General features: G+C 46.6%; 1 protein-coding gene across 1 annotated transcript in view; it reads right to left on the bottom strand.

The window, feature by feature from the left end:
- Window positions 1-6,729: 6,729 nt before the first annotated feature.
- POLK (DNA polymerase kappa) overlaps window positions 6,730-11,233 on the bottom strand; it is a 30,558-nt gene continuing 26,054 nt past the window's right edge. Inside the window, exons 12-15 of the mRNA XM_040985931.1 lie at window positions 10,557-10,728; window positions 7,824-8,735; window positions 7,378-7,423; window positions 6,730-7,185 (exon numbers count right to left, since the gene is read on the bottom strand). Of these exons, the coding sequence (XP_040841865.1) occupies window positions 7,101-7,185; window positions 7,378-7,423; window positions 7,824-8,735; window positions 10,557-10,728 (1,215 nt within the window). The 3' untranslated portion in view covers window positions 6,730-7,100. The remainder of the gene's footprint in view (window positions 7,186-7,377; window positions 7,424-7,823; window positions 8,736-10,556; window positions 10,729-11,233) is intronic.

The following is an 11,233-nucleotide window of genomic DNA, read 5'->3' as shown; positions in this document are numbered from 1 at the left end:
CCACTAGGCTATTATGCCAGGCCCATTTTAAAAAAGATTTATTTAATTTTACTGGGAGGGTAGATTTACAAAGAGGAGTGACGAGAAAGCTCTTACATTTGTTGGTTTACACAAGTGGCTGCAACAGTAGGAGCTGAGCCAGTCCAAAGTCAGAAGCCAGGAGCTTCTTCCAGGTCTGTGGCACGGGTACAGGGTCCCAAGGCCTTGGACCATCCTCCACTGCTTTCCCAGGCCACAAGCAGGGGGGTGGATGCGCAATGGGGCAGCCCATTAGGCATGCTGGTGCCACAGAATAGAGGATAAGCCTGTTGAACCATGGCACCAACCTCTCAAACAAATCTTAAAAAAAAAAAAAAAGATTAAAATCCTTAAATACTAGAGGGAATCTTCATTTGGAATTCTTTTCATTAACTAATGAAATACGTTTCATTTTCATATAAATTTCAATGTTCATCTTCAACATACACGTTTTTCCTTTACATATTTCTTCATTAGTGGAAAACAAACACACGGCAAAATGTTGTGTCGAGGACGACTCCTATAATTTCAGACTCTCCTTGAATGACAATATGAATAGGGCCTGCTGTTGGAAGCACTGCAGCGTGGGAGTCACCTCTGGGCCCTCCGGGGGCACAAGGGCCGACCCCAGCTTCCCGCTGTGCACAGGGAAGTGGCCTGCTTGAGTGCAGCCCTGGCTGTGGGTGTTCCGGGAGTGTACTAGGGAACGGAAGGTAGGCATCAGTCCCTCTCTCCCCCACTGTGTATGTGTGTGTTTGCCTTTCAACAAAAATTTCTAAATAGCAAATATACGGAATAGAAAGCATTATCTGTTTATATACTAATATGTAGATGGAAAAACAGGACAGAAAGTGAAATACATCTATATACTCATTCACAGCTAAAATTCTAAAAATCAGAAGAGAAACACAGGAAGTGCGCAGTGGAAAAACGATGTCAGGACGGACTAGAAAGTAATTCAGGTCCCTCAATGGCCTCCAATTCTAACCCGGGGAACGTGGTTAGAACCCTCAGTCAGCCAGCCTCCTCACGTGGTGGCTTTCCCTGAGGAAAAAGGTCATCACCCTGAGGGCGGCTGCAACCGGGTTCCTACTCAGGGTGCGCCAGCCTCCTTCCCTCATCCCCTCAGCCCACGCCTTCTCTCAGCCCCTCAGTCCCTCGTCCCGCCGTCTTCCCTCAGTCCCTCATCCCGCCGTCTTCCCTCAGTCCCTCATCCCGCCGCCTTCCCTTCAGCCCCTCAGCCCCTCGTCCCGCCGTCTTCCCTCAGTCCCTCATCCCGCCGCCTTCCCTTCAGCCCCTCAGCCCCTCGTCCCGCCACCTTCCCTCAGCCCCTCAGTCCCTCGTCCCGCCGCCTTCTCTCAGCCCCTCGTCCCGCCGCCTTCCCTTCAGCCCCTCAGCCATTAAGCCCCTCAGCCCCTTCATTCCGCCACCGCAGCGCGAGCTCCGCCTCCCTCTGCGTACAACGTCACCGCGCGCCGGGCCCGCCCCACGGGCCTCCCCCGCGCACGCGCGTCGCCCCTGCCCTAGCCCGCCTCTCGCCCGGGCTTACTGTAGTGCCGGGCGCAGCACCCGAGCCCCTGGTTATCACGTGGCCTGCGGTGAGCCGCGCAGCGCGGAGTGTGAGGTTTGGGGGTACTGGAGGCCCACTGTCACCTGCGTCACCAGAAGTGACGTGTTGTGCGAGGGATGTGGTCTTCCTGCACCAAATGGCGTGTTGTGGCGAGGGTGCGCTCAGTGGGTTCAAGATGGTCTCTGACGGAGCGCTGGGAGCGTTGAGTACTGTCTTGATCGGATGAGGCATTTACACCAACGACTGGATCTGTAGTGTTGCACGTTTTGAAGCTTGACGATGGGCCATGGGCCACCTCTGGCCTCTGCAGGACGCAGTCCCAGCTGTGCATGCCTGTGTGCTGGCTCCAGGAGTTTATTCTGGTCACCAACATGCATTCAGGAAACCAAGCACTTGGACTATCCTTTCCTGCTTTCCCAGATGCCTTAGCAGAGAGCTGAATGGAAAGTAGAGCAGCTGGGACTCGAACTCCTGTCCATATGGGATACTAGCACTGCAGGCAGCAGCTTTACTTGTTATGCCACAGCACCAGCCCTTTAGTGTTGTTTTTAAAATTCTTACCCATGGCCTGGCATGATGGCCTAGCGACTAAATCCTCACCTGCAAGCACCGGGATCCCATATTGGTGCTACTTTGTGTCCCAGCTGCTTCACTTCCTACGCAGCTCCCTGGGAAAGCAGCAGAGGATGGCCCAAAGCCTTGGAACCCTGCACCCATGTGGGAGATCTGGAAGAAGTTCCTGGCTTCAGATTGGCTCAGCTGCAGCCATTTGGGGAATGAACCAGTGTATGGAAAATCTTTGTCTCTCCTCTACAAATCTGATTTGTCTTTCCAATAAGAACAAATGAATATTAAAAAAAAAAAAGATTTATTTTTACTGCGAAGTCAGATGTACAGAGAGGAGGAGAGACAGAGAGGAAGATCTTTTGTCTGATGATTCACTTGCCAAATGACTGCAACGGCTGGAGCTGCACCGAACCAAAGCCAGGAGGCCAAGGTCCTGTCCTCGACTGCTTTCCCAGGCCACAGACAGGGAGCTGGATAGGAATTGGGGCCGCCAGGATTAAAACTAGCATCCATATGGGATCTCGGTGCTTTCAAGGCAAGGACTTTAGCTGCTAGGCTTCCGTGCCGGCCCAGAACAAATAAATATTAAAGCAACACACTTGCACCCAGGAAGTGGGAATCTGGCATGGTGGTTAAGTTGCTATTTGAGCATCTGTGTCCAGTATCACAGCCCCTGGGTGCAGTCCCAGTTCCCCAATCTCACTTCCTGATATCTGTGCTTCCTGGCAGGTAGCCAGTGATGGCTGACACCCACATGGGAGACCTGAACTGAATTTGGGATTCCTGGCTTCAGCTTGGGCCAGCCCTGGCTGGTGTGGGCTTTGGAAGTAAATGGAAAGGAAAAAGTCCACTCAGGGGCAGGCATTTGGCCAGAAAGTTACAGTGCTGTTTTGTCACCATGTTCCTTACACAGAGTACCTGGTTTCAACAACCAACTCTTGATTCCAACTTCCTCTAGTGCAGAGCCTGGGGGTGGCACTGTGTCTTTCCCTGTCTGTAAGCCACGTGCAGTGACCCCAGGCTGATCTTGGAGGGTGGGTCTGGTGTTGGGGAGTGGGCCTCGTGTGCTGACCTCAGCCTGGTCTTAGGGAGTAGGCCTCATGTGCTGACCTCAGGCTGGACCTGGAGGGTGGGCCTTGTGTGCTGACTTCAGGCTGGACCTGGAGGGTGGGCCGTGTGTGCCAGGGAGTTGTCCTTTGTCCTTAGCTGTCCCCTCCTCTACCTCGAACTCAAGGCTGGAGTGAGAAGTGTGAAATGATTCCTGAGAGACCAATAGAACCAGCACCTTTGAACTTACCTTGAAGCATAGCACCAAGGCCAACCAGTGAAGCTCACTTTTCCTAAGAAACCTGCAACTAAAAGAAACAAGAATGTGCTATAAATAGTAAAACCTACTGGACTGACCAGCACTGTGGGGGCTGTGGGGAGGACAGAGGTATGGTAGCTTGGCTAGCTACTGGTTTATTTGGTGCTGACGAGGTATTTGGTCAACCAGTTACACCATTTTTTCTGAAACAACCCAACTGTTGGTGTAGGCTGCAGCATGAAGGACATTTATGTCAGCATTCTGCCAGCTGCTGGGACGGACCCCCTCCCCTGCAGTGTGAGAGAGGCAGGGAATGCCATCCTGTAAGAGGTGTGGTTCCTGACATGCATAAGGTTGCATGAGGACACTTCACTGTATTTTTTAAAGATTTATTTTTATTGAAAAGTCAGATATACACAGAGAACTTCGCTGTATTTTAATCCTTGAACACAAATCCAAGTGTGTCTGTGAACAACTGCCCTTGAACTACAAGCAGGACTCCATGTGCCTCTGTTTCTCTATGACAGCTCTGCCGACTCTGGGGACACAGAACAACCTTTCACTGTCACTGCATCTCATTCGGCCACCTGCTTAGGATGCCACACTTAGTTTAGGCCAGCATCCTCTGGTTCTCATTACATCCATCAATTTCCTTCCTTTTCCTCACTGCACATAACCCACTGTTCGAATACACAGGACTACATGACCTCAACGCTTGTGCTAACTCCAATGCTGTGAACATTTCTGCATGCATTTCCTAGGTCCATTAGTCTTCCTAAGGGTCTATTTACACACAAACGCCCAGGCAGCTGCAAAGAAAACAGAGCACAAAGCACAGCCTGTGGCATTCATAGTAAGAGTGAGGCCGTTTGGCTAGCACTTTGGTTGAAGGAGAGGAGAATCTACAGAAGGGGCAGAAGGGAAGAAATCCCACCTGATCTCCCTTTGTCTCTCCAGCTCCCTCAGGGGAACCTGCTGCCCTGGTGCCCACTGCTTGGACAGTAGGCAGAGACAGTAAATGTTCATCTCATCAGTGACACTCAGGATCATTGGTGCTTCTGGTCTCTGGATTGCTCACGAGAATATGAATGTTACGCCTCTTGGCCATTTGGATTCCCTTTTGTGTTATATGTCAGTTTAGGCCTTTTGACTAGGGCAGGTGTCTGGCACTGTGGTTCACACACCATCTATGATACCTGCATCCTGAGTCAGAGTACCTCCTTCCAATTCCCACTTCTTACACTCCTGGGCAGCAGGAAACGATGTTTCAGGTCCTGGGGCCCTACCACTCACAGGCAAACCTGGGTGGAGTTCTGGCCTCCTGGCTTTGGGCCTGGCTCCAATGTGGCTGTTGTGTTTGGGAAGTGAACCAGAGTAGAAGATTTCTTCTCTTTCAAATAAACTTCAGAGAAGTCTTTTGACAGATTTCAATTAATTGTCTTTTCTTGTCCACAGGAACCATCTACACAAGTGCATTCTAGATCCTGGTTTTTACCACTATTTGAGCTGTATGTTCTCCTTAACAATTTTGTATTGGGTTGTGGTTCCTTTAACCATTTCCTGTAGTTTCGCTGTAGTTTCTAAAAATGTCTCTAATCAGTATAAAAACTAGAAAACGGATTTAATGCCTTAAAAAAAACAGCAAAAGATGCTGAGAATTGGGGCCTGGCGCGGTGGCGCAAGTGGTTAAGGTCCTCACCTTGCATGCCCGGGATCCCATATGGGCGCCAGTTCTAATCCCGGCAGCCCCGCTTCCCTTCCAGCTCCCTGCCTGTGGCCCGGGAAAGCAGTCCTGCTTTGGGACCCTGCACCCACGTGGGAGACCCGGAAGAGGCTCCTGGCTTCGGACCGGCATAGTATCGGCTGTTGCGCTTACTTGGGGAGTGAATCATTGGACGGAAGATCTTCCTCTCTGTCTCTCCTCTCTGTATATCTGCCTTTCCAATAAAAAAAATAATAATAATAAAAATAAATCTTTAAAAAAAAAAAGATGCTGAGAATTGAGGCAGAAAAACGTGAATGAACTCATCGGGGGAAGAACACAAAAGCAAGGAAGTACCTCTGCTTGTTGACTGATCAACTACAATTTTATTTTCAATTACTACTGAGAACTACTAAAGGATCACATTCAGCTAAATCACTTACTTACATGAAGATAATTTGGAATTTGCTCTAATGATAAAAACAATAAACTTCAGGCTAGATGGGAAACAGAGTGTGTCTGAATCAGCTTTGGTGGGTTTGGAATTCACCAAGAGCACCAGTGCCCTACTTGCTGTGGGGCGGCACACGAGCCCACAAGCACTCAACAAGCACTCAGCTGGTCAAACAATCTAGGAATTTCCAGGCAAGTTACCAGATGCTAATATATGTAATTTCCTTGCATAGTTAATGAGCTAAAACAAGAAAAAGAACAGAAAACAAAAACACAAGATAACAAGAGAGGTAGTTCACTGTGGTGAGCACACTGGCTTCCTTCTTCGTGTTCCAACTACATAACTGACTTTTAAAGAATTCACTGACAACACAGAAGTGTTTAGCATATTCAACTATATTTACAATGTCTTCTTTCACAACCATCAATAAAAGTATCCTGGAAATGCCTCTAAGATAAATTATATATTCTGATACACACTTATCTTCTGAACTGCACATTTTCACATTACAACGACCTTACAGTTTATCCTATTTAATACAAGTATGTAAAAAAGCAAACTGTCAAGAAATAAAACCTTGCTACTTCCACATATAAAACTACTGTGTATAAAGTGAATTTTCATTCATAAAATAATTATAAATAAGATCAAATAAATAATATTTTAAGTAAAGATCCATTTGACAGATAATATGGTGATACTATTTTCCTGAAGATTAAAAAAAAAAAAAAACAGGCAGAGGAGTTCTGCTAAGGTAAAACTTATCACAGAAACTATGATAACATTTTGGTGGTGAATGTCCAAGAGGCATCAGAAGATACCACAATCAAACAGCAGCCTAGGGTGCACAACGGACAAGTGCTTAGGGGCCACCGAGAGCCCTGACCCCCGTGGACAAGTGCTTAGGGGCCACCGAGAGCCCTGACCCCTGTGGACAAGTGCTTAGGGCCACCGAGAGCCCTGATCCTCGTGGGTAAGTGCTTAGGGGCCACCGAGAGCCCTGATCCCCGTGGACAAGTACTTAGGGGCCACTAAGAGCCCTGATCCCCGTGGACAAGTACTTAGGGGCCACTAAGAGCCCTGATCCCCGTGGACAAGTACTTAGGGGCCACTAAGAGCCCTGATCCCCGTGGACAAGTACTTAGGGGCCACTAAGAGCCCTGACCCCTGTGGTTTATGTCCAGTGTAAAAGTAACAAATCACTTTCTTATTTCATTCCTGCTTCTCTTTTTAAAATAGTCTCTAAAGGATTGATTTTCACTGATAATGGAAGTTCGCGTGTTAAGGCAAAGGTACACAGAAGTAAACTCGTATGTATTGCACATTCTTATAAGTAAATCTGAACATATTCCACATTCTCAGAAAAAAATGCCATTTAGGGAGGGATTATGCAGCTGTCTCCATTAAAGGATTTGTAAATTAAAATAAATTCATTGATTATAAAATATTTTCAATTAAAAGTTAACCCTAAAATATGCAATGTTCATTTAAAGAAAGTATCGATAGTCTGTGTGGTGGTGCTTGGCTTGGCTTTTTTTGACGCTGAGTGGGTTTTCATCAGTGTTGGCCTGGAATGAAAGAGAACATACAATCACAACACAGAAGGTGGTTTGTAAAAATTAATGCTGCAAATAAGCAGTTTTTAAAAATCTTATCTGAAGACTTAAAAAAAATAAAAACTTAATACCTACTATAAGATCTCAAAACATTGACATTTTAAAGCAATTATTATTCACTATTAGCATTAAAGAAAACCATACCTTTTTGTTTTTGCTGAAGTCTTCCGTACTCTGCTCGAACTGGTTTCTGAGTGAAGAAAAATCGAGAAAAGCCACAATGAACAACACAAATTAATTGAAAAGGTGCACAAAAATGCTGACTAAATGTAAAAAAATTCCCTCGGTACTATGTCCCTTTTACTTACACAAACTAGAAGCTATGCAGTATGATTTCCTCCTAATTTACTAACACTTATTCTCTCCTACATTTATTTTGACAATTGACTAGGTAGCACTACCCAAAGCAAATCAAGAGGTCTTCTGACCTTGGGGATATAGTTAATTGAATACTGTGTTTTAAAAATATTCTCTGAAGGCATTTTTTTTATTACAACACTCAGCTCTTGAAACTTCTGTGTCTTTTAACAATTTCATTTGATTTTTTAAAAACATAAAAAATCATATTGTTTAAAAGGAAATAGACTCACCAGCACTTCTAGAATTTTCTTTGAGTTGAGGAACTAGATTGTCCTGATTGTTTCTCAGTTCATGGATAACATCTTTATTTAAGCAAATATCCACATGCACGTTGAACAGGGTAAGATCTGACGTCTTCTGCTCCTGGTTACAGACAGGACACACCAGAGCTTGGCCTGCGGTGATCTCACATACGTCCGGGTGGGTGCACTCCTGCCCCAGTAGGTTGGCCCCTTGGCCTTCCCACGCAGAGTTGTGGTAGCTGTGTTGTGGGAGGTCAGCATGGTCCTCCTTGCTGCGGTTAGGACTTGAAGTGCCTGCACTTGGTGGTTCAGATGAGAGGTCCACAGGGCCTCCAGTGGCGAGGCCTGCACTCTTCTGTGGGGCCTGGTCATCCTGCTTCTCGCCACAGGAGAACGAGCAGTGTGCGTTTTCCTTGTTGCTGACTTCAGCGGCAGCAGCCCGTGACCCTGACCACACTCGGGAGGCCTCCCTGCCTGAAGGTGCCTCAAGGCATGTGTCCACGTGCCTGTTGAAGGCCTCCAGACTGATGCCTCCTTGCTCCTGACAGCACACAGGACAGGTAAAGGGGCCCAGGCTGAGTAGACTCTCTGATACCAGGTTCTCATTCATTGTCCTCTTTAAAACTTGGACTGTGTGTGAGGTCTGTAGATTTTGCTCATCTGTACCTTCACATTTCAGTGCATCTTGGTGACCCTCTTTCCTTTCCAATCGTTTCTTATCAAAGAAACTCTTTTTTTTAGGAGTGGTTTCTGGGGATTTTGCCAACAGGTCTGTACCCATTCCCTCTGGTGCAGGGCCTGTGGCTGGTGGGACTTGGTGTCCAGCCTGCAGGAAGCCCACGATGCTCCTTTGCTGCTGTTTCCTGTCCTCTTCACTGGGAAAACCGGACACCCGGACACCTGTGTTAAAACAGCCACAACCAGTTGGTCCCAGATTCCACAGGGTCAGCTTACCTGCAGTGCGCGCGTGCACGCGCACACACACACACACACACACACACAACATGCTCATGGAGAAATCAAACAAAGGATGTATTTTTCTAAACCATAGCTGTTATTAGGAGTAGGCATTTTCTTTATAAAACTGGGTAGCATTAAATATTTCCTGAAATTGGCATATATAGAACTCATTAAATAATACATAAATAACTGGAATCAACTATATATTTACTCCTTAGCTATTCTTAAATTACTCTGAAACACTTATGCACATTCTCTCCCCAGTTTACTTTTTTTAAAAAGATACATTTATTTCAAAGTAAGAGTTACAGAGAGACACAGACAGACATCTTCCATCTGTTGACTCACTGTGCCAAAATGGCCACAACAGTTGGGGCCAGGCTGCAGCCAGGAGCTTCCCCCAGGGCTCCCACAGGAGTGCGGGAGTCCAAGGACTGGAGCATCCTCTATGCTTTCCCAGGCACATTGGCAGAGAACTGGAGAGGCAGTGCAGCAGCTGGAAGCTGAACCAGCACAGGATGCCAGTGAGTCAGGTGGGGCTTTTCTCTAGTTCACTCTGGGGTCCTGGGGTCTGTGTTTCTATCATGCAGCATCTGGGAAAGTGGCTTCAGCAGTGTCACAGTCCTCAACTGACTTCTGAAAGCCAACATGTCTGAATATTGCACATAACAGATGAATGAATACCTAGGAGGGGATTTAAAGGTTTGTTGTTTTTTTTTAAGATTTTTATTTATTGACTTATTTATTTACTTATTTATTTATATTGGACAAGCAGATTTACAGAGAGAAAGAGAGTCAGAGAGAAAGAACTTCCACCTGCTGGTTCACTACCCAAGTGGCTGCAACAGCCAGAGTTGAGCTAACTTGAAGGCAGGAGCTAGGACTTTCCTTGGGGTCTCCCATGTGGGTGCAGGGGCCCGGCCATCCTCGACTGCTTTCCCAGGCCACAGGCAAGGAGCTGAATGGGAAGTGGAGCAGCCAGGATTAGAACCAGCACCCACAGGGATCCTGGTAGATGCAAGGTGAGGATTTAGCCACTAGGCCATTGCGGCAGGCCCCAGGATTTAATGTCTTAATATACTGTAAGGGAGTCTTGCCTTGCTATAGAAACAATACCAGGTTTTACAGTGGGTTGATGCCTCAGGTCCCTAAAACTTATGTCTCCATGTGCCAAACTTTGCTTTCTAATCTATGAAGTGCTAAATTTTGAAGTAAACCTTGCTCTCCCAATTTCAGTAAGCAGTAAGAAAAATAATTGGGGGCCTAGTGCGATGGCTGGATGGCTATATCCTCACATTGCAACTGTCAGGATCCCATAAGGACACCGGTTTATGTGTCAGCTGCTTCACTTCCCATCCAGCTTCCTGTTTGTGGCCTGGAAAACCAGTAGAGGACGGCCCAAAGCCTTGGGACTCTGCATTTGTGTGGGAGACCTGGAAGCAGTTCTTGGATCATGGCTTTGGACTGGCTCAGCTCCGACTGCTACCGCCACGTAGGGAATGAAATAGCAGATGGAGTATCTTTCTCTCAGTCTCTCCTTTCTGTAAATTTGATCTGTCCTTCCAATAAAAATAAACCTAAAAAAAGAAAAATAACTAAAATTAAATGAATGATTCTGGTTTCACATACATTAAGTCCGAAAGAATTAAGCTAAATAGCAGTACACAGTGAGAACTTGGTGACCAGGATTAAGAAACCCAAGAAGAGAGTATTCCAAAGCTGAATGACAAAATCCAGGAAAAAAAAGAAACTGAGTCATACCCATAAGTCTTAATCTTAAGGGACGTGGAAAATCAGCATCAATTTCAGTCCTCAGTAACTCCTTAGAAACAGCAAATATCTCTTCTGCAGTAGAAACAGGACAGGAAACTGTACAAGCTCGTGTCTTCACTTCAAAGTCCACATTTTTGAGCTTGATGGTAATGGTTCGACCCTGTGAGACACAGAAGACATTATGACACATGGTCTTTAGTCTCTGCTAACACATAAGAGTATGGAAGGACAAGTGACAACTGATGGAGTATGGTAATTAAAATGGGCCTCAAGGCCTGGCATGGTAACCTAGTGGCTAAACCCTTGCATTACATGCACTGGGATCCCATGTGAGTGCCAGTTCATGCTCTGGCTGCTCCACTTCCCATCCACCTCCCTGCTTGTGGCCTGGGAAAGCGGTGGAAGACAGCCCAAAGCCTTGGGTCCCTGTACCCGTGTGGGAAGCCCGGAAGACACTCCTGGCTTCAGACTGGCTCAGCTCTGGCTGTTGTGGCCAACTGGGGAGTGAACCAGTGAATGGAGGATCTTTTCCTCTGCCTCTCCTTCTCTCTATAAATCTGACCTTCCAATTAAAATAAATACATTTTTCAAAAAGCCAAAATTAGGACCTGGCATGGGGGACTAATGGCTAAAGACCTCACCTTGCATGCACCGGGATTAGAACT

This window comes from Ochotona curzoniae, unplaced genomic scaffold (assembly GCF_017591425.1).
Source record: "Ochotona curzoniae isolate NIBS_2020 unplaced genomic scaffold, NIBS_Ocur_1.0 contig_4501, whole genome shotgun sequence".
Classification (NCBI taxonomy): domain Eukaryota; kingdom Metazoa; phylum Chordata; class Mammalia; order Lagomorpha; family Ochotonidae; genus Ochotona; species Ochotona curzoniae.
Note: the sequence above shows the minus strand (reverse complement) of the source record. Positions and strands in the feature narration are given on the sequence as shown.